The 21,107-nt window shown below is 39.4% G+C and overlaps 1 protein-coding gene across 1 annotated transcript; it reads left to right on the top strand.

Annotated features, from left to right (window-relative positions):
- The first annotated feature begins 468 nt into the window (after positions 1 to 468).
- On the top strand, positions 469 to 6,080 carry LOC111564616 (inward rectifier potassium channel 2-like). Its single transcript, XM_023264305.3, has 2 exons — positions 469 to 644; positions 2,655 to 6,080. The coding sequence occupies exon 2, from the start codon at positions 2,903 to 2,905 to the stop codon at positions 4,217 to 4,219; it is 1,317 nt and encodes a 438-aa protein (XP_023120073.1). The 5' UTR covers positions 469 to 644; positions 2,655 to 2,902; the 3' UTR covers positions 4,220 to 6,080.
- The last annotated feature ends 15,027 nt before the right edge of the window (positions 6,081 to 21,107 follow it).

Here is a 21,107-nt window from a genome sequence, read left to right as displayed (position 1 = left end):
TGGTGCTTGCACGTCTCAATTTAGATCACTTTATAGCTCTATACCGCCACCCTGTGTTTAGCCACTCAACATCACTGTAACCCTGGTGAATTATATGAAAGTTGTCATATACTGTCGGCATTGTATTCCATAATATCCAGTGTGTTTGCTTAAGTCTTGCACACGAAAGGACAAACATGTTGCCAAAACTCAACTACAAGTCATGCATTTCATCACTTTGACCACTCACAAAAACAAGCATGTCTATTGTATGTGCATTTGCACTGCAGCTATTACTTATCTCCACTGTCACCATCAAGTTTTCAAAGAGTCGCTGTTCGCACCTTGTCTGCCACTCCAACAGATGATATGCAGCCTCTCTGTGGACTCAGACCCGGCGCTGCAGCTTCCTATTGGTCGTCAGTGCGACAGGGGGCGGGGGATAGGCACACGTGCTTTTAAAGTCGATCTTTGCAACGACAACTATCTTCTTCAGTATTGCTGGAGAGGGTTATGGCAGTATTTACAGCTCAAGACGGGAAACCAGGAAATCATAATAAAAGAGCCGCGAGAATAAAAAAAAAAGGGAGGAGGTGCGCATGCCTGGCGCATATGGGACTTATTACAACAAGGAGATATTTGATTTGTGCTGCAAGGACCAACAGGTAGGTGTATGAAGCGGGAAAATGCTGTCTGCTGTGGGAAATACAAGCTACACTATAGATCAAGTTGCAATTAATGATGTGTACTCTAGTACTCTAGTTGCAAAACTCAAAAAGTCGTGAGAAATGAAATCCACTTCTGAAAAAATATGTTTGATGTGCTATAATTCAGTAATTTAGTATTGCACATCACTTTTATTCATTTATTATTATTATTATTATTATTATTATTATTATTATTATTATTAGTTTGTTGTTGTTGTTATATATGTGGAATTTGTCTTAGAGGAATTATGCTGACTGGATATCCTACCATTCCCCTGTCCTTGATTTGAACTAATGATGTCTGTGCAGGAGGTGAATCTTTGTAATCCTTTAACCCTTTAGAATTAAAAGTCTAAGTTATTAAAAATAATAACAGACAAAAAATGTGAAATTGCTCAAAATACACAATATAATCAAGCAACAAAGGTTTATATCACAAAAACCATCGGCTGAATGATTGGCCATAGTTATTGATTTGCGTAATAAAAAATAGAGCAGCTTTATGTAACCAGTTTCCATCTGCCTCGGCTGTTGGCTCCAACTGAGAACACATGCAAAACAAACAATCACAGGTTGTGCAGCCTCTGGAAGCCTTGGTCTGTCACCATGTAACAACCTGCAGCAATAAGTGATGTGATATAATGAGCAGATAAAAGCTAGCTCTGCAGTGCAATAAGGCCGTAATGCAGTCAGTGTCAAAAGTTAGAGGTTTGGTTTGCCCAGGGAGGGTCAGCTATGCACGGTTAAGTGTATGATTGTTTGAATGCCACACAATGGACAGGATGCGCATTAAATAAACTTGACATGTACTTGACATGTTCATGTCTTTGTCATTAAATTTATGCAAGTAATTAGTACATTTTGCATGTAGTATTTAGGAGATTGAAGTAGCATTTTTACTACCATAGACAGTTACTGGAACCCATTACACTAAAGTATTTGCCAGGTTTTGAGCTGTGGATGAATGGAGCCCCATATTGTCAATAGTGTGAGTGACATGTTGCTATTTCGAGCAGTGACATCACTAGATGAGAAAAACAAAGATCATGCAGGGAGACCATGTCCTGCACATCTTTTTGCATGTGACATTTTGAGCAGCTTAAGAGACATAAAATCAGATGACAGAATAAAGATGACTTGTGCTGCGTACCAAGAATTTCATTTTTGACATCTGTGCTGCACTTTCAGCAGCACAGATGTCAAAGCAGTTCAGAAAAATGAGAATATGTACTGAATTGACTTCTGAATTTTAGTTATAAATCCTTTCCACTTGGACACAATAAAAAAAAAACTCAGATGAGATAGTTAAGAAAGTGGAGGCGGGAGTTATTTTGGCACAAGCACAGCATGTCTGGTTGTCCACAGCCTTTTGTAGCCTGTGGTGTTGTATTTTAATGGACTTCTAATGCCACACACACCGAGTCAATAGCTTTTGTAATTTAGCTGCCCTTGTTGTTCTATTACATATAATGCAAGGTTACTGGTTCAGTAATTTTGGTTCAATGCAACTCTATGCTTACACCATAATTAAAAGCAATCATTAGTGAATATGCTGTAAGTTTTTAAATTCATGCTACATTTAGGAGAAACATCTGCACAGAACAGCTACTTGCACTGTATCGCTGTTCCAGTGGCTCACTGGATTAACATAAACTTGATCTGTAATTTGACTCAGCTCCCCATGGACGGACATGCCTAATTAATACTTAGATTAAGCAGTGTAAACATCATTTTCTACTTTTAATCTATTGCTGACAATAGACCCTCAGTGCGTTCAGTGTGTCTCTGACTGCCCACCATATATTTTTTTATACATTGTCTGTGTATGCAAGAATGGTACTGCTATCACTGAGTGTACACTGCATTATTTAGACAGCAGGTAACCAGACACCAATATGCACTGATCTTTGCTCTGCTTTCTGCCAATTACTTTAAAACCACTTTTCTCTCTCTCTGTAATTTCCGCAGCCCACTTCACTGATGAGGTCCAAAGCAAGTGTCAGAGAGGTGTGACCTGCTCTCACCAACGGTGCATAACACAGCCACAGAAGCACACATTGGGTCTTCCCTGTTCCCCACAGGATTGAGTCCTGTTGTCCACATTTTCTGCTTGAGTTTGTCCCCAGGATCATTCAAAACTGTTTCTCCAACGCTTCTACCAAAAACTTAGACTGTTTTCCAAAGCAGAATCGGCCCAGCCCTCCCAGGTGGAAGTGATGGGGAGTGTGCGAAGCCACCGTTACAGCATTGTGTCCTCTGAGGAAGACGGCATGAAGCTGGCTACTATTGCAGTCCCCAATGGCTACGGAAATGGCAATGTCAACAAGGGGCACACAGAGCACCAGCGTCAGAGCCGTTTTGTCAGGAAGGACGGCCACTGCAATGTGCAGTTTATCAATATGAGTGAGAAAGGCCAGCGCTACCTGGCAGATATCTTCACCACTTGTGTGGACATTCGCTGGCGCTGGATGCTGCTGATATTCTGCCTTTCTTTCCTGTTGTCATGGTTGTTTTTTGGCTTTGTCTTCTGGGTAGTGGCCCTCTCCTACGGGGACTTAGAGAGTGAGACTCAGATGTGTGTTTCCAATGTGGACAGCTTTACTGCTGCCTTTTTGTTCTCAGTGGAGACACAAACCACTATCGGCTACGGCTATCGCTATGTAACAGAGGAGTGCCCCATTGCAGTTTTTATGGTGGTCTTCCAAAGCATTGTGGGCTGCATCATTGATGCTTTTATCATCGGTGCTGTCATGGCCAAGATGGCAAAGCCCAAAAAGAGGAATGAGACCTTGGTGTTCAGCCACTATGCTACAGTGGCAATGAGGGATGGCAAACTTTGCCTGATGTGGCGGGTGGGGAACCTGAGGAAGAGTCACCTGGTGGAGGCCCATGTAAGGGCCCAGCTCCTTAAGTCCCGCACCACTGCTGAGGGAGAGTTCATCCCTCTGGACCAGGTAGACATCGATGTGGGTTTTGACAGTGGCATTGACAGAATCTTCCTGGTGTCTCCAATTACCATTGTGCATGAGATTGATGAGGACAGCCCATTCTACGAGATGGGTAAACAGGAGTTGGAAACAGCAGAGTTTGAGATTGTAGTGATTCTGGAGGGCATGGTCGAGGCTACAGCCATGACTACTCAGTGTCGGAGCTCCTATGTGGCCAGCGAGATTCTCTGGGGCCACCGTTTTGAGCCGGTGCTCTTTGAAGAAAAGAACTATTACAAAGTGGACTACTCTCGGTTTGATAACACCTACGAGGTACCCAGCACGCCCAATTGCAGTGCAAGAGAACTGGCCGAGAAGAAGTCCAATGCCTCCAGCTCCAGGAACTCCTTTTGTTACGAGAATGAAGTGGCTCTCGAAAAGGTTGAGATGGAGGAGGAGTTTGAGGAGGAGGAAAACAGGGTGATGAGGGGTGTTGAGGTTTGTGCACTTGAGGATACAAACACAGATGTGGTGTCAGACTCTGAATGCAATCTGGATTCCATGCCTTTAGAATCCACGCCTTTGACGGCAGAATCTGAAATATGACTGGAGGTGTAACAAAGGTTTAAAAACTACCACAGGGTATGTTAAAGTTTGCTTGAACTTTGGTCCTGATTGCTGTTTTTGACATTGCATGACAGTTTGTAAAAGACTGCAATTTGAGTCCTCTATGCAGAAGCTCATGCATGATACATCAAGGAAATACAAACATGTTATATTGTTTATAGTGCAAGTTGTGATAAATGAACTGGTTGCATGGAGCAAGAGGGATACAAATGGGTTAGATGCCTTCACTTACACACTGTCCATTCTGTTTATGTGCATACTGCATGACAGTATCTAAGGTAAAATATTTATTAGAAAAGCAGTTTGGGGTAAGATTTGCTTATTTATTCAATTGCATATTCCCAATCTGCACTTTCTGCATTGAACATCCTGGGTGTAATAGGTTTGTTTTGTGGCATAATGTCACATGAAATTATGGTTAGGTAAAATATTTAAATTTATTTGATTAAGAATCAATTAAACTTGAAGTTTTAAAATGCCAACCATTTTTTTTTTTGGACAATTTAACCATTTAAAGTCAAACAATGTTGTTGTAGAGGCTACTGACAACATTTTTACAAGGTAAACCACCAGCACAAAAATAGGGTGTCATTTGTTAATGAGCTGGTCTCATAGCAAAGATTTTTTAAAGTCTTCTTTGGCTTCATGGGATGCAGGAAAAATGATGTCTTGCACAGATTGCGAGCATGAGTACACTATGCTCCTCAACCTATCATCTTTGTCTAAGTATAGCATCTTTTGCAATGTGTGCCTTACCAAAAGTCCCAGTAGAGGCACTCAGTTGGTGTGGCTTTGACTGACACACACTGCATTAGATGTCACAGGAAGAAGCATTAGGATGGGATTCATTGCGCAGTATACTGCCACTTCTTACAGGTCTTTGTGTCCGAATGTGCAATACTGTTCAGTGGTAGAAAGTGACACGAAGCTTGACCCTGAGCTAAGGCTATGAATGTTGACTATAAGTGCTGCTAAGTTACATATTGTATGTTTAGACAGAAATCTAGGAGCCACAATGTATTATTTGTCTTTTAAAGTATCTATTTTGAAGATTTCAGATGCAGCCTTTAGTGTTATTTCTAGCTGTAGACAAGCATGACTCTGTCAGTGTGTTTTCCAAAGCTTTAGTGCACTTTCTTCCTCACCAGAGACTTTTTTCCCCAACAAGAGCAGAAATTTTTCTTACCCAAAGCCAAATGTGTACATATATATATACCAGAGAACGGTAACTCTTCTGTTAGTTGACTTGAAACCTTTTCCTCATCTAACAAGGGTTGGCTGGTGAAACACTGAATCATTTAAATTAACAGTCTACTTTACATTAACATCAGTGTTTTTGGCATGGAAGATGTGCAGAATTTGGACACATCCTAATTAACCCTCTCATTTTAGCGCTGGGTGTGAAGTTTTGTTTTTTTTCTTTCTGAATGTGCCCTCAATTTGTCTTATTAAAGATCGGGACTTATTTCACTTAGAATCAGAAATCCTGAATGCTTGGAGCACACTTGACTTCAGGCTTATGCTAGACTGATCTTTACCTGTTACTCTAGGTGTTACTGTGGCACATTCAAGCTTGGATAATGTCAGTGGATGCCAGAATGCTTTAGTGCTTCTCTGGTAAAGAAATCTATTAAACAATTTTATCTGTTCTCACAGTGACACTTTTCCTGTCTTAGGTCTATATTTTTCTACCAGGGTCTTCCCACCTTCCTGCACAAACCAGAGCCTGTACACATTTTTAAAAAAAATCTTTTGTAAATTATAATGCAAATACTGTAAATTGATATTGCAGTTGTTCAAAACTGTTCATGTCCTTTTTTCAATAAAAACTGAAATTCATTATGACGTTGAATGCATTAATTGTAAATACCACATCATGACAGTATTTTGCCTGCATGCTCTTTAAACTGATAAACAGATAAAAGCCCACCATTCTCTAAAACTGCAAAATTTTTCCATTTTGACCCAAAATGTGTGACATCTGGAACTGCTGAGCTGAGTAAAGGCCTGTGTGACACACATGCTGCTATTCTAATTTAGAGCTGTGGCCCAAATTCGAGGCTGCTAGCTGTCAGAGCTCACACTGTCATTTACTATAATTCATCAAACTGACTTACTCCAGCCCTGTGAAAGCCCACAGAGGCCCCATGCTACATCTGTCGCCTCCACTGGAAGTTATTTTCAAAGACAGCAATGGAAAGAACACCTCATTCACTTTTCCAAATCTCTTTCAGTAAGGTGTGGAAAATATGTGTATTCTGCTCTGCAGAGTATCTTCAGGAAAGGTGTAAATGTGTAGAATTACTATTTTTATGTTACTGTAGAATGTACTCTTTGTAAAGTCACAAATTTTGAAGACATCATCAATCTCTATCCAAATTCTGATTAACTGTTTTGGATCTACATGTTCACATTTTTAAAAAAATTTTTTTTTTTAAAGATTTTTCGTAGAAATTACAGATTTGTTGGTAATGATCTGTCAACAAAACCCCCTGGACGCACACATTGCATAACAAGCCAGTACTCCAGAGAGAATATGCAGGGTGTTCTCCCAACGACTCCTCTAATTCAGCATTAACGTGCTATTAAATAATAGATGGGATCAATATAGTTGTATCATAGATGAACCTGGGTTTGCAGTGTGACATTTATGTCTGCAAATTTAGTTATTTTCCATCCACGGCTGCATTCTGCCCACCACAGACTTTGCCTCTCACCCTGGCAGAATGCAGCTGATTGATCAGACACATCCGCAGGGAGGCAGTGAGCCGATTTGATTTGTTTCTACATAGGAAGTGGGTGCTGCCTCTGGGCTTTTTCCACATTAGCGAATGAAAATGCCACAAAGTTCCAGTTTAGGGTAAAAATGGGACCTGTCTTTTTTTTGTTGTTTGTTGTTAAAAAAGAAATTTCCATAATTTTTTGATAGGAATTTCTCTGCTATGTTTGCAAGGAAGAAAAAGAAAAAAACCTGGCTAATGAAATTGTCCTCTTTTTATAATATTAGAAATAATCCTGCAGTGATGTTTGCTACATGAACCTTGCAGACCCAGAGTCATTTAATGCCAGCTTTCAGTAAAGTTTTGCTACATCACACCTAAACTCTCGCAGCGATTGCAATGACGTTGACCTGACGGGTTGGTGGCTGTACAGTATGTGCTGGATACAGAAATTGACAGCCAGTGTTGGCTGGAGAGCTCCTGTCGATGCTGTTGATGACGTCTCACTGAATTCCCTTGAACTGGCTTATTAAGAACAGACTGATTAGCTTGACCTTCAGATCAGATGAGTGACCATAAACATAAACAATTTACTTGTAAAGCTACACAGGACATCACATGTATTTAAATAATCTGTTTTTTGTCAAATATGGAGACAGTTTCAGCATTTTAAATGAAAAATTTCAATGTTTCAGACCTCAGTGTGAACCAATAAAACACAAAGATATGACCAGTGGAAGTGCAGAATTTGTTCTCCTGTCAGTCGTTATGAAAACAGAAACACCCCTGGTTCATCTCAGTGCCTGTCACTTGGAGAAAGTTTATGCACATAATTTTAGAGTGTATTAAAATCACAGGCATATTTATTGCTCGGAAGGAAGTGTGTGTAGCCTGGACAAAGTCGTTCCTGAACGTATTTAGAAAGGGTATTATATCAGAAAAATGATCTGAGGTTGGTCTTATGTGGGCCACATCCGTAGCTTGTCGCTTTATAAATAGCTGTAACTGTAGGTGTTTGGCCTGAATTCATATCTTATATGTGAGGCAAAGGTCATCAGGTGGAGCCGCTGACAGTATTAAATAATGTAAATCAGATTTCAATCTTTTTTTTTATTATGAAGGCAAATTGTGAAAATCCAGGAATGATTTTTGTTTTTCAACATATTCACTTCACTGAGACAGATTGTGTCAAAGGACAGTTCACAACTCATTTAGATCCCATATCTTGCAGGTGCCTACTGAAACCGATTTTAAGATCCATATTGTCAGAAAAGAATTTGTTCTGGATGAAAGACTGCGTAGAGACTTTCAGCCATCTAGGTTGAACATGTCAAGTAGTAATTCAGAGGACTTGGTTTGCAGTCCTGAATCTATGTGATTTGTCTCTGCAGATTTTGGAAAGTGACTCTGTTTCCATCTACCTGACAAATGTGAAAGCTCCATTACACTTAGTTACTCCACTTTTTCTCACTCTGTGTGATAATCTTGACTGAGTCAGACTGTAGTAGAAGCCACATTTGCAAATTGTAACCATTCTGTCAAAATAATTTATTGCCACCACCTCTGGAACTGGGACCTGCAGACAGCACACTATTCTCTGAGGATGAAAACCAACACAAGACTGAGGGATGTGCCTGATGGTGGATTTGACCCTGGTTTGACAAGTATAGGCAATATATTTGCCTCATTGCACTGTCATCAGCAGTGAACTCCTGAAGCTTGTGATCTGATACTTTCATGTTACTATGACAGGAAATGTCGCAGTATTTTAGGAATTCAAAGTTATTATTCACAATTTTCAATGTTGTCACCTGCAGCTGAATATAAAGCCTTGAGCGTTGACTGGAGTAAAATGAAACAAGAAACAGAAGAAAAAAATCCCGGAGTACAATAGGATTAATTTTGGTAATTATATAATGCTGATGACATGGCAGTTACATAAATCCTCTGGCATGTCTGACGGACCTGCTGTCTCATGCAGTCGGCAAGTCGGTCAATGATGGCAGCAGCATGACTGATGACGGCTTGTGGCACTAGGGGCAAAACACTGATACTCACCTGTCATCTTCAAAATGCGACGGAAGAGACGATCATGTTGCCATCCGTGTTTGGAACGCTGCTGCTGCAGAAATGCTAACCCAGTTACCCAAAGAAATGCAGCCTTAATTGTGTGTCAGCATGCCATGGGTAGTAATAGTAGTGGAGGATGCACAAAGAGTGTGTTCAGGAAATATACCAGTGTCTCCTATGCATTCATGAGAGTTTATTTCTTGCATGTAGAAGCATGTGTATTATTTTCCTTTATTTAACCAGGTATAGTTTGACAACAACTTCTCTTATATGCTACTGACCTGGCTGGGATGGCCTGGTGAAATAAAAAACTATCTTCTGTTGTAAACCTACATAATTCTGTGCAATTAATACATTCAAATAACTAGAATTTGCAGATGAAGCCTGATTTTAAAATACACCCAGAGCTGCAATCAAGGACATACATTTTTGTTGGGGCCGCACATGTTTACAGTTAACTTGAAAAAGGACTTGAGTGTCAGATCACCGATTAAAGTGTTTCTCCAAAGAGCCAACAGCTGACATACTTGTCAGAACCTTCTGCTAGTGTGTGTGTGTGTGTGTGTGTGTGTGTGTGTGTGTGTGTGTGTGTGTGTGTGTGTGTGAAGGGGCTTCCTGGCAAGTGGCAGAGAAACCCCTGTGGTGATCTGTCTCCACTCAGCGCTGAGGTATTCCAACTGTTTTTAGTGTCATACAGGGGTTAGTCATTTTCATTTTTAGGCTTTTATTTAGTTTATCAGCCACTTTGGTTGTTATTTAGGCTTTTATTTTTTTTTAAACATGGAAGAATACCAAGAAGATTTTAAAGACATCAGATGGTAATCTCTACTTTTAACTATCACTTAATGTTTGCCAGCTGAAAGTAACATGAAGATTTTAAATCAAACAACTTAATAGTGCTCATTTTGCTTATTTGTTTTTTCCCCAATTTATATTTAATTATAGCCTCAGATTTTGAACTATATTAACCTCACACGTGAACAAACATACACTCACAAACACACCCACCGACTGACACCCATTTTGGCTTCATCTTCGACAGCTGAGTGTCTCATGACACTCAAGGGAGGAATAGGAGAATCCAGCAGGTACAATATGTTGGACAGGATTCAGGCTTTTTCCATCCCCCAGGCCTGCTGAAAGACAATATGTATATTTATTTACAGTGGGTGTGTCTGCTCACACAAGCAGCAATGACAAAAAGAATAGGGATTCAGTGCCCAGCAGCTTTCGTGCAACCACGTGCGCTTGTGCACTGTTAATTTATTGCTTTACTTTTCTGGTTATGTTTTCCTTTCCATTCTCTCGCAAATACGTCACCATTGGTCTGAGATTGTTTGCACACATTGTCATTAGGGCAGAATGCACTTAGAGACCTGTAGTCACATTATTGTATCTGTCAGTAGCTGCTGTCTATTTGTGCCAATGACCTTTATCCTTCTGGGCTCGTTGACTTTGACAAATACACACAGAGCCAGGAAACAAAAGTGATACCCACTTTATGCTCATTGTTGGCTTGTGAACAGTAGTCTCATACTGAGAGGACTTGGCTTGGTGTGCAGTCGCACTTTGCTGCCTATAATGGAGGTGCAATCGTAAGCACAAAGCCCACCTGACCACCATTTACGCTGCCTGCTTCCAATCAGAACTGCTGGCGGTATGGATCCACAGTTACGATTAATTACTGGTGATGTATCATGCCAGCGACACAGTGCAACTCTGCAGACTGTTTTCTGTTTCTGTTTCCTTAAATTAAATCCTGACTCTGCCTGTTTGTTGTCTTATTCTTGCCCTGTCTGTGACTAGATAATCACAGGCACGCAAGCATCTTTACAACAAGGTCCTAAGTCCTCTGCAAAGCAACAATAAACTAAAATAAAATATGAATATGGACAAAAAAAATTTGAAAGACTTGAGTGATTTCCAGGATGGGGAATTTAAAGGACAAGGGATACTTGAGAAGTACTTGTTTATGAGGACAGCTGAGGAGAGACGGATACCTCTGAACTGTGTCCAGCCCTTCAGTGATAAAGGTTACCGCCAAACCGGACCTGCCAGCCAGCCACTATGTTCTGTGTAATTCTGCTGGAAGTGCCAGTGCATTGCTTATTTATGACTGCTGATGTCAGCCAAACAGCCAAACTGTGTTGGCTGCAAGATGAAGTCCACTGACTTATTTAATATAAAGACCTTTAAATGATTATTTATTAATTTCCCTTCTCCATAAATACCATGTCTCACATTCTTGAAAACACATTCACACTTTGGAGTGTTGGACACTGTGATACTTATCATTTGACAGGACAGAAGTTCATTTATTTTCTTCTGACTCATTTATTCCCAGCCCTCCCAGGAGATTCACTTTGACCACAAACCTGTTTCTGTGACTAGCACTGCAACTGGCTCCAGGTTCACTCAGTGTTGTAAAACTGTTTTTTGTGAATGGATGAAGTTGTCATCTTTCCATTGAATGTGCGGCACCCTCAGGGCAAAGTTTCCACACCTGAAAGAGCCAATAAAGGCTGGCAGCCAAGGTTACCATAACGATATCTGGGCAACGAGCAACGTCAGCTCCTGTATGGATCCCTCCAGAGGACAAAGACACACAGACAGAAACAAATTTGGAATCGAACTCTTGTTTTTCTGCAGTGTCCAAAGGTAGATGAGGATGATGTCAGTAGGCTATTTTTTTTAATTTCAAGGGCTCATATGGGTAATCCATTGAAAAATGCACTGCCTTCATGGCTAAATCTTTGCTCCTCCGTATATTCTATTTTAACTACTTTTATCGATCCAACCATCCATTATCTATACACAGCTTAATCTCCATTAGGGTCGCAGGGGGGCTGGACTCGATCCCAGCTGACTTACGGTGAAGGCAGGGGACACCCTGGACACGTCATCAGTCTATCACAGGGCCGCATATAGAGACAAACAATCAAACTCACGTTCACACCTACGGACACTTTAGAATCACTAAATAACCTCAGCATGTTTTTGGACTGTGGGAGGAAACTGGAGTATCCAGAGAAAACCCAAGCATGTACAAGGAGAACATGCAAACTCTCGTGCAGAAAGATCCAGGGAAAGCCGAGACGTGAACCGGGGATCTTCTAGCTGCAAAGCGGACGCGCTAACCATCAAGTCACTGTGCAGCCCCAACTGCTTTAATTTTATTTGCAATTAATCACACTTTATACAATATAAAATTGTTATTTTTTAAAATCACATTTTAACTGAAATTTTGTACAGACATTCATACTCCCCAGATGGTGAATCCCTTAGTGTCACCATGAGGATAATGGTTTAGAGTGAGGTTGACAATTACCTTTCAGAGTTAAATATATTGGCAACTATTTGATACATTTGATTTGATTGGCAAAATTTGACACATATTTGCAATTCTGTAGTGAATACATCCTAATAAATATGGTAACTGTAACCATTTAACCACTTCAATTTCTCCTTTTAGCATTGACAGTTACGGTTCCTAGACAATGTTGTCTCCTGACTTTCGGTGAGCCTCTGATTTTCTGCTGGAAACATCAATTGTTCTTATATTTCAAGCATTATTGAAAATATCTGGGCCGATAGTTGGGAAATTTCATACACACATATGATCCCCACTGGATGGGTTGCAATAACTTTAATTTCTGTGAGCTTTCATTTAATAAATCGACATTTCTTAATATCTAACATTAAAAACCTAATATCTGCAAAAACCAATGGCTAGTGATGTTTAGCATTATACGTGTTTAAAAAACAACAACTTTCTGGCAGTATGATACAATGTAAGTATGTGCATTTAGTGCAAAGAAGCTTCTCAATGATCCACTTGTATCAGTGTGGTTCTTCAACTGTATCCAGTACATGCCATTAAATTTAATTTTGCATTTGATTGTAGATACTCTCTTACATTTAGACTTAATCTTAAAATTTGTATTGTTTTCATGTTTCATGTTTAGCGTGCACTTTCTTGCTGTACTAATCTGCCTATTTTTTCATAATGTAATTTGAAAGCCACATTTCATCCCTGAGTTTAATGTATATTGTTTTTACTGAGTGCTAGCTTGAACTGAGATCACTCTGCTTATGTCAGGTAGGAACTGTGTCAAATGAGACAGGTAGTGTCTCATACTGTAACTGTTAATCACGGGAGAAGGGAGGCAGGACACACACCAACACAGAGAAGCAGGGCACAAGGCAAAGTGAATACAATCATCTTCCTCCCCACTTTAGATTTAATTCACACAGAACAAGATTAGAGGATCCAATCAGTGGTGACATTGAGCCTGAGACCCAGTGGAATGGGACACCAGGGAGGCCTAATCATCCTCGTGACTCCACTCTGCTGCAGCAAGCCAATCAAATCCCCTCTAGACGAAGCAGATGGTCGATGTCATCTTCTCTCTTTTCTAGGTGAGATTATCTCCCAGGGTTCAGACCTCACAAGAAGATGTTTACTGCAGCAGTGGCCTTTCTGCCATCCGGCTGTAGGATGCTGATGCCGAGTTTCCCATGATGTCAAGCTATGTGAGCCCTAAAATGTACATACAGGGAGAAGGTCTGGACTGTTCCCAGTGTAATGCACCCAGCGTTACATCCAGTACTGTACATATATATGTGTACATATATATGTGTGTATATATATATGTGTATATATATATATATATATATATATATATATATATATATATATATATATATATATATATATATATATATATATATATATATATATATATATATATATATATATATATATATATATATATATATATATATATATATATCAGTTTTCAAGTGAAGTATCACAAAAGAGAAATTTGACAATTTTTTCTTGAGGTGCACAAAAAGTTCGACATGCAAGTGCATTTTTATATTAAATAACATTTTGACTGTTAATAAGATACTCCATTCTAAAAATAACAACTGACTTCTTCATTCTGCTCAGAATGCAATTTCTTCCAACAAGCAGATTATTCCTTACGTCACTACACAATTTTCTTTCCTGTCCGGCCTGTCCTGAGATTAACGAGGTGGCTTATGCTTGGTTTAAGCAGGTCTGCCATAAGAAAAACAATGCCGCTGTAGCTCTGCAGGAGATGACGTGACTTCTGATTAGTAACTCCTCAGGGAAAAGAGAGAGAGAGAGAGAGAGAGAGAGAGAGAGAGAGAGAGAGAGAGAGAGAGAGAGAGAGAGGAAGGAAGAACTGACCAAGGTTGACAATGTGGGAAATTTTCCTTTATGGGCAGTTGTCAAAACCAAACATACAGCTTTATGTCACACAGTAATAATATTAGCTTTATCAGCTTAGAGCCAATCAGACAGCCGTACAATATACAACTAAACCAGCTGTCTGAAATAACAACTATTGTTAAAAAAAAAAAAAGTACAACAATAGTACATTTGTGCACTTCTGGAACATGTACAGTATTTCTGTCAGCATGGTGCCAAAAAAAAAAAAAAGACTGGTTCTCCAGAAGGTCTAATTAATGTGATGTACAAGAACCACAAGTGTAATGGAAGCCATCTCTGCCCTAGTAGAGCACTGAAAACGGGGCAAGTTTTCCATGTCCAATGAGAGTAACTTGAAACAGGAGAAGAGCTGCACGCCACTTAAAGACATCCTCGCACCAGAGAGAGGGCTCAGGGTTACACCTGAGGGCTCAGGTAATCAATGTTGGGCTCTGATCTCTTGACTTTCCTTGTCACTCACAGTACCATGGAAGCAGCAGATGAAAAGTCAATCTGCTGATATCAAGACAGCAAAAAATTATTTAAAAAAAAAAAAATGCACAAATGACAGGGAGAAAGAGGAAGTGAATGAGCAGAATTGTTGCTAAGATACTGCTCTTGCCCTGCTGTGGCTCTGCGTGAATCTGTACGTGACCTGCTGTTTTGCCAACTTGAAAGATTACTTTGAAAAGTAGACAGCGTATACGACATCATCCTTTTCCCTGAAGCCAGGATTATTTCTGTCATTTAAATACTGGCAGACTTGGAAATAATCTGGACAAAAGTCAAATGCTTTGCCAGGTCTATTTCAGAGACAATACATCATCCCATTCATGAGGAACGATTGCTTTCCATCTCTTACTTAAAAATAAAAAAAAAGGAAAAAGTGAATGGGGCATGTTAAGGGATATGGACACTAATCATTCCCCAGTGGATCTAGTAAGGGCTGTGGAGCAGAACTGAAAATTTGGCTCTGTTCCTGCAAGTGAATCAAATGATTGGAAAGAAAGCCCCTCCGCTTTTCCACTATGGAACTTAATCCTCAACATACTGTACACCTGCCTCCATCACTGCATGATTCTAGATATTCCACCTTAGACACATCTTTACTTTCTTGTTATCTAAAGCTGATACCATTAAAACTATTAAATTACACTTTACTTCATCAATGCATCTTTCCATTAAATTTAACCATAGCCTGCCATTTGACCTGGCAGCACTTTCTCTGCATCTCTTGCTGCAGAATGATGCATGGTAACAGTAGTCATATAAAAAATAGTCCTCAGAGGCACAGATTACAAGCAGGAGCTTCATGATTAGATTGGTCTCCGTGACTTTTTGGGAGACAAGAAGAGGTGTATATATAAAGCGTTGTCTCAGCGGTATGGTTTCTTTTTTCATCCTGGTTGTTTTGCATCTACAGGCACAGACTTGCAGCAAGGTACCCTTGATGAGAAACATCTCTCTGCACTTGCTCTCACTGGGGACAAGCATGTTTCCATTAGACCAGCTGGGCCCTGAGCACTTCAGCTCTCCTTTAGGAAAAAAAAATGCCTGGGTTAGGGGGGCACTGCTTCTTGCTTCTCCTGTCCTCTCCTACCAGCTTCACTTTCTAACATGAGAAACCAGGGGCTATGTGATGGCAACCAAGAAAACAGTATATCAATTTACTGACCTGACTTCAGCGTCAGCAGTAACAGGTGCTTAAACTAATCTGTACTGGGAAAAGGTCGCTTATTTTGATTATGCACTTTGCCAAATGCAGGTATTAAGGGTAATTCTATTGCTCTTTGGTATAAATTCCAGAAATCCACCATGCATCTGTGTGCTTTGGCTCCAGAAGGACTTTCTGTATTCCCAAAATTAAACGGGCTGTATTGCAGAAATGAAGAATCTGCTTGAGATGAACTCAGTTTGTGACTTCCCTGTTGGTGCATATATGTAAGGACACTGGTTGAATTAGTAAGTCCAGAATACTAATAGGCAGATGCTCTCTGCATTAAGTGTCCTACATACTCCTGCTGACAAAAATGCACCATAACATGCAATGAGAATTTAAATAATACTGTGGTGTGCAGAACTAACCCCAGATTGTCATTTTTTTTTTTTGATTTTAAAACAGACCTGCACCTTAGGGAATGTATTAAAATAATTTTTATCATTGAGTGGAGCAAAGTTCTGTGACCTTAATGTACACAAGCAGAATAAACACTGGTGCTGAAAAGCCTCATTTGCAAGAGGCTGATGAAATTCAGCCAGTTGCTTCTCCCTGACCTGCTGCTTCAGCTGGCATTTCTGTCAGCTATGTTGCTGCAGAAGAATTTGTAATTTAGACCTCAGTATCTGCTTGTTTTTTATGGAAATATTTAGGAAACTGCAGGTGCATTCCACTAAAAATCCAGACCAACAACCGACAAGTCATTTTTTTTCTGCTCCTTGCTTCAGTTTTGTCAAAGAGGCTGATGTGTGATGCATTTTTATCCTCAAATTCACAACCACCGAATATTCGGATATTTGTTTCCAGCTCGAGTTGTATTGTTATTTTCTATCTACTGAGCCTGTGCCATTTGGAGGGAAGTGAAATACAGTATACAGTATATCTTGTCACTGGAAGTTGTTTGCACTGTTCCAGCATACAAACGTTACCTTACTAAAGATATTTGTTTCAGAAGCTTTATGTTGTGAAAAACCGAGATTTGGAAATTTGTGTTTCTTGTGCCTTAACTTGTCATTTTGTAAAGATGTTATTTATTTTTGCTATTTTTCAAATTTTATTATTTGGAAATACCAGAATTTGCACATTATTTTACATTTTTGTCTGTCTGATCACATCATTTCTAAAAAAAAATAAATAAATCAGACATTACAATCAAACAGTTACTCAGTACTTGAGCAGTCTTTTCACCAAATACTTTTTTACTCTTACTTGAGTAATTTTTTGGATGACTACTTTTTACTTCTACTTGAGTGATATTATTTTGAAGTAACGTTACTCCTGAGTACAATTTTTGGCTACTCTACCCACCTCTGACAGTAAGCCATCAGCTGCCCTCTGATCCAGAGAGGAGATGAAGTTCTTCCATCTGGTAAGCCATGGATCTCCAACATTTGAGCTCTGAGTTGGGCAAGAATCCAGATACTTTTCATGTTTCATGCTGTTTTTTCCCCTTTTGATTCAATTCCTCTTTAATGACAGCATTGTGTTGGCTTTTATTCCATTTTAACCAGTTACACCCCCTTCCCATGACACCACCACCCCCATCACTACTGCTGAGGCTAACAGGACTGTTTTTAGGTTTTAAAAAAGGCTATTGGACAAAATTTTCACCACATGAATCCACCTAACCTCGGACAAAGACCAAAGGCAACGCATTCCTGGAAATATTTCATTTTGAACTAAAATCATGGACCAACCAAAAAACTGTAATTTCCATAGAGCCACACTGCTGTCATGGCTAAAAAGCTAAAAGTTGTCTGTGTGGGTGTGTGCACCAACAGGCAAAAAACTCTTAAACATTCATTCATGTTGTTCGGGAATATTCCAGCTGTTTGACTAATAGTTTGAGCGGTGTGAACTCTCTCTGCTCATTTGCCTGGCTGCCTACCACAACAAAACTGGTAGATCAATACATGTTTGTCAGTAATGCTGGAGGTCATCAATGGAAACACGGAAACACATTTATGTAATCAGGCGAATTGGAGGTGTGAGGTCAAATAAAAAAAGAAAAAAAAAACTTTTCTACTTATTTAGTTGTGGTTGAAATTCCAGTGTATGAGCACCAAATTAACTTACTGAGACTGAATAAATATTCGCCAATATTTGACCAGATTTGAATAGCGAGGGCTCTGCCCTCAGCTGTGGTTTCACATTAGAGGGTGCCTTTTATCACTGCAGCTGTTCCACTTGTTGACATCAGCTTACAGCACTTCTGCTCCAGCAGTGAATGCGAAGATATTAAATTTCACCTTCTTTGGCTGTCCCTGGTTTAAAATAGTCCAAAGGTTCCAAATCATGCAGTAAACAACACACACCCCTCGTTCGCCCTGCGGTATAATCCTTCATAGCAACAATCCTCCTGGCTATTACTGATGTATAATCATCATCATTTCTATTAATGTTTAATACTGTATATGGTGGCTCCGTATTTCCTTTGAGGAATCATCACTTGACTAAACAGAGTCAAGCAGGCCAAACTTCTGCCCCTCACTCACCTATTATGAATCTTCACAATGGATTCATTTTACTAACCAGAAAATAGACTGTAACTGTAGTAACCCTGCTCTTTTACAGTGTTGCATCTCTGTCTGAAGTGTACACAGAAGCTATCTCAGTTTGATTAAAATGCTGTCATCTGCTTTTTTATGAGGAACAATGATCACAAATCTGTAATATGGCGTGTGCTTATTCACACACTCAGTCTGCACACATGAAGCAGCACAGATCTGCTCTCAGGCTCTCCTTCGGTGGTGTTATGTAGGAAGGACGCTTGCCATCAGCGCTTCAGGGTTTAATTACAACATGCTTTAATCCAGGCTCTACTATCAAATCACTAATCTGTCTAGGTATCGCCTTCAACATTAGAGACAAGAACCAACATCCACAGAAGGATTGTTCCAGCACAAACCTGTTAAGTTAAGCTGCTATATTAGATTGTAAGGGTGTAATACTATAGCGCTTATTTCCAATGAGTTCAGACTACTTTAAACTCTGTTTACAAAAGGCAGTTGGAGCACATCGCCCTCTCAAGATACCAAGGTTAAGAAATCGCTCTCCAGCAGTTGCTGTGCACTAAGTGATCCAAGATGCCCTCTGCTGCTTCTATTCAATGTTTAATCTAGTTTTGGCCCTATATTTGATACACAGCACTATGACTCTGTATCTGGTGGCATGTAAGAGCTGTATCCAAGGCTGGATTTACAACAGATGTATCAGAAGCCCTCAGATTGCTCCATATCATGCCTCGACATAATATGATTTTTGGCAAATATGTAAGAGATCATGTGGAAGGACTCATTTTCTTATTTATAGTGAAGCTGTGTATTATAACAAAAGATGTAGGTAAGTGATACACAAAATTTGGCAAAATGTAGGAGACCTGTAAGCCTGAACTGTAAGGCTGAAAACTTACAATTATATATGCCTTGAAAAAACACATTTCCCTCAACTATTAAATGATTATTCAGTGTGTAAAATGTCAGAAAATAGTGATAAATTGTCCCAAGCCCAGGTTGGGATATTCTAATCTCTTCAATCTTGTGTTGTTGAATTGTTCTCATAAAAAAAACAAACAAACAAACAAAAAAAAACCTATGAAACTAGCAAATATTTACATTTAAGAAGCTGGTACCAGTAAATTTTTTGATAGTTTTGCTTTAAAAAATGATCCCAGCAATTAATCAAAATCCAAAATTATTGCTATTTGATTGTCTGTTAATTGTCTAATTTATTAATTAGCATAACTGCTTTAACTGTAGAGTACTACTAGGTCTTCTGGTGCCTAAGAAAATAATGAAACTGACATGTACATGTTGTGTCAACAGTGCCTCTAAGGAGGTTAATCTGGCCATGGCTGTATCGGATCTGTTATCCTTGCTGCCAAATGGGTTAAGAAGTCTGAGAAGCTGAATAAATTGCTGATAAACACATCAGCAGACATTCCCTAGCCACTGGCTCTTTTTAGTCCCAAAGATGTCACCAAAATGAAATTATGTAATTGCATCATCCTGTACAAGTCCCTTTGAGACATTTCCTTTTTCTGCAGATTTATTCATGGGCTAGCGTCTGCTTTGTCACCCAGTCCTTTGAATCCACAGAGCACACAACTGCCCCCAAGGTTTTTGATAGAAGGGAGAAAGTTGAGCAACACATGAGCATTTAAAAAAAAAAAACAAAAAAACCTTTTTTGTAGGTTGCACAAGTTCTTTCTGCCCCCTCCACTAATTAATGTAATTAATGATCTAAATTAGTCGGGAGATCAATAACTTCTGTAATCTTCAGTGATGAAAAGTAACGGAACAAATTTGCTGCAGTATTGTTTTCTTTTTAGGATATTTTACCTAGATCCTATTATGCACTTGTACTCCATTACAATACAATAGAAATATGGTACGTTTTGCTTCACTACATTTCTGGGGCAGATATTGGTCACAGTACATTGAATATGAAAATTTTAGAAACCTATGATGGAAAAAATAAACACAATTCAGTGTTTTACAGTCAATTAATCTGTATATAAACAGTGCTTAATATTAGCAAATGAATTTTGTGTTCAGTGTCTATAATATTACCGCATGCAGATTACTTTCAACAATAACAATAATACAACAGACCCAACTCTGGCTACATAAGCCACTCCTTTCACAGTTATAATGCTTGCACACACTTATCTAAGAGTTTGAATGCAGGTCCAGCGTCAGGTTTTCTATATTGAAGCTGCAGTCGACAGAAATCTAAAGAGGCAAAAAAAAAAAAAAAAGACACTTCCATTCCAAGAAGTATTAGCTTCAAACATGCAAAGATGGTTGATCCTAATGTCTACATCAATTTGGGGCCTCAATTAGGATTCAAACCCCACTCTGCTGTATGAAACCTTAAGTCCGACCCACAACATCCTGTTCTCACTTCACTGCTATTTATGCTACCAGACCCGCTCTGGGTGAAAATACCTGTGAAGTGTGCCAAAAAATTGCTGCCTAACCCAATTTTAAGTCTGAGTCTCATCCACTGTTGCAGGAATCAAAATTTTTCCAAGCGCAAGATGATGGTGCAACAGAAATAAAGTTTTACATCATACATTCATCCATTCATTATCTAGACACTGCTTAATCCTCATTAGGG

This window comes from Amphiprion ocellaris, chromosome 19 (assembly GCF_022539595.1).
Source record: "Amphiprion ocellaris isolate individual 3 ecotype Okinawa chromosome 19, ASM2253959v1, whole genome shotgun sequence".
Taxonomy (NCBI): domain Eukaryota; kingdom Metazoa; phylum Chordata; class Actinopteri; family Pomacentridae; genus Amphiprion; species Amphiprion ocellaris.
The sequence above is the reverse complement of the archived record's forward strand: the minus strand, read 5'-3'. Positions and strand labels throughout refer to the sequence as shown.

Bases quoted from the DNA above. Each gene is read 5' to 3' on its own strand.
- LOC111564616 (XM_023264305.3), top strand. From the start codon at position 2,903: ATGGGGAGTGTGCGAAGCCACCGTTACAGCATTGTGTCCTCTGAGGAA.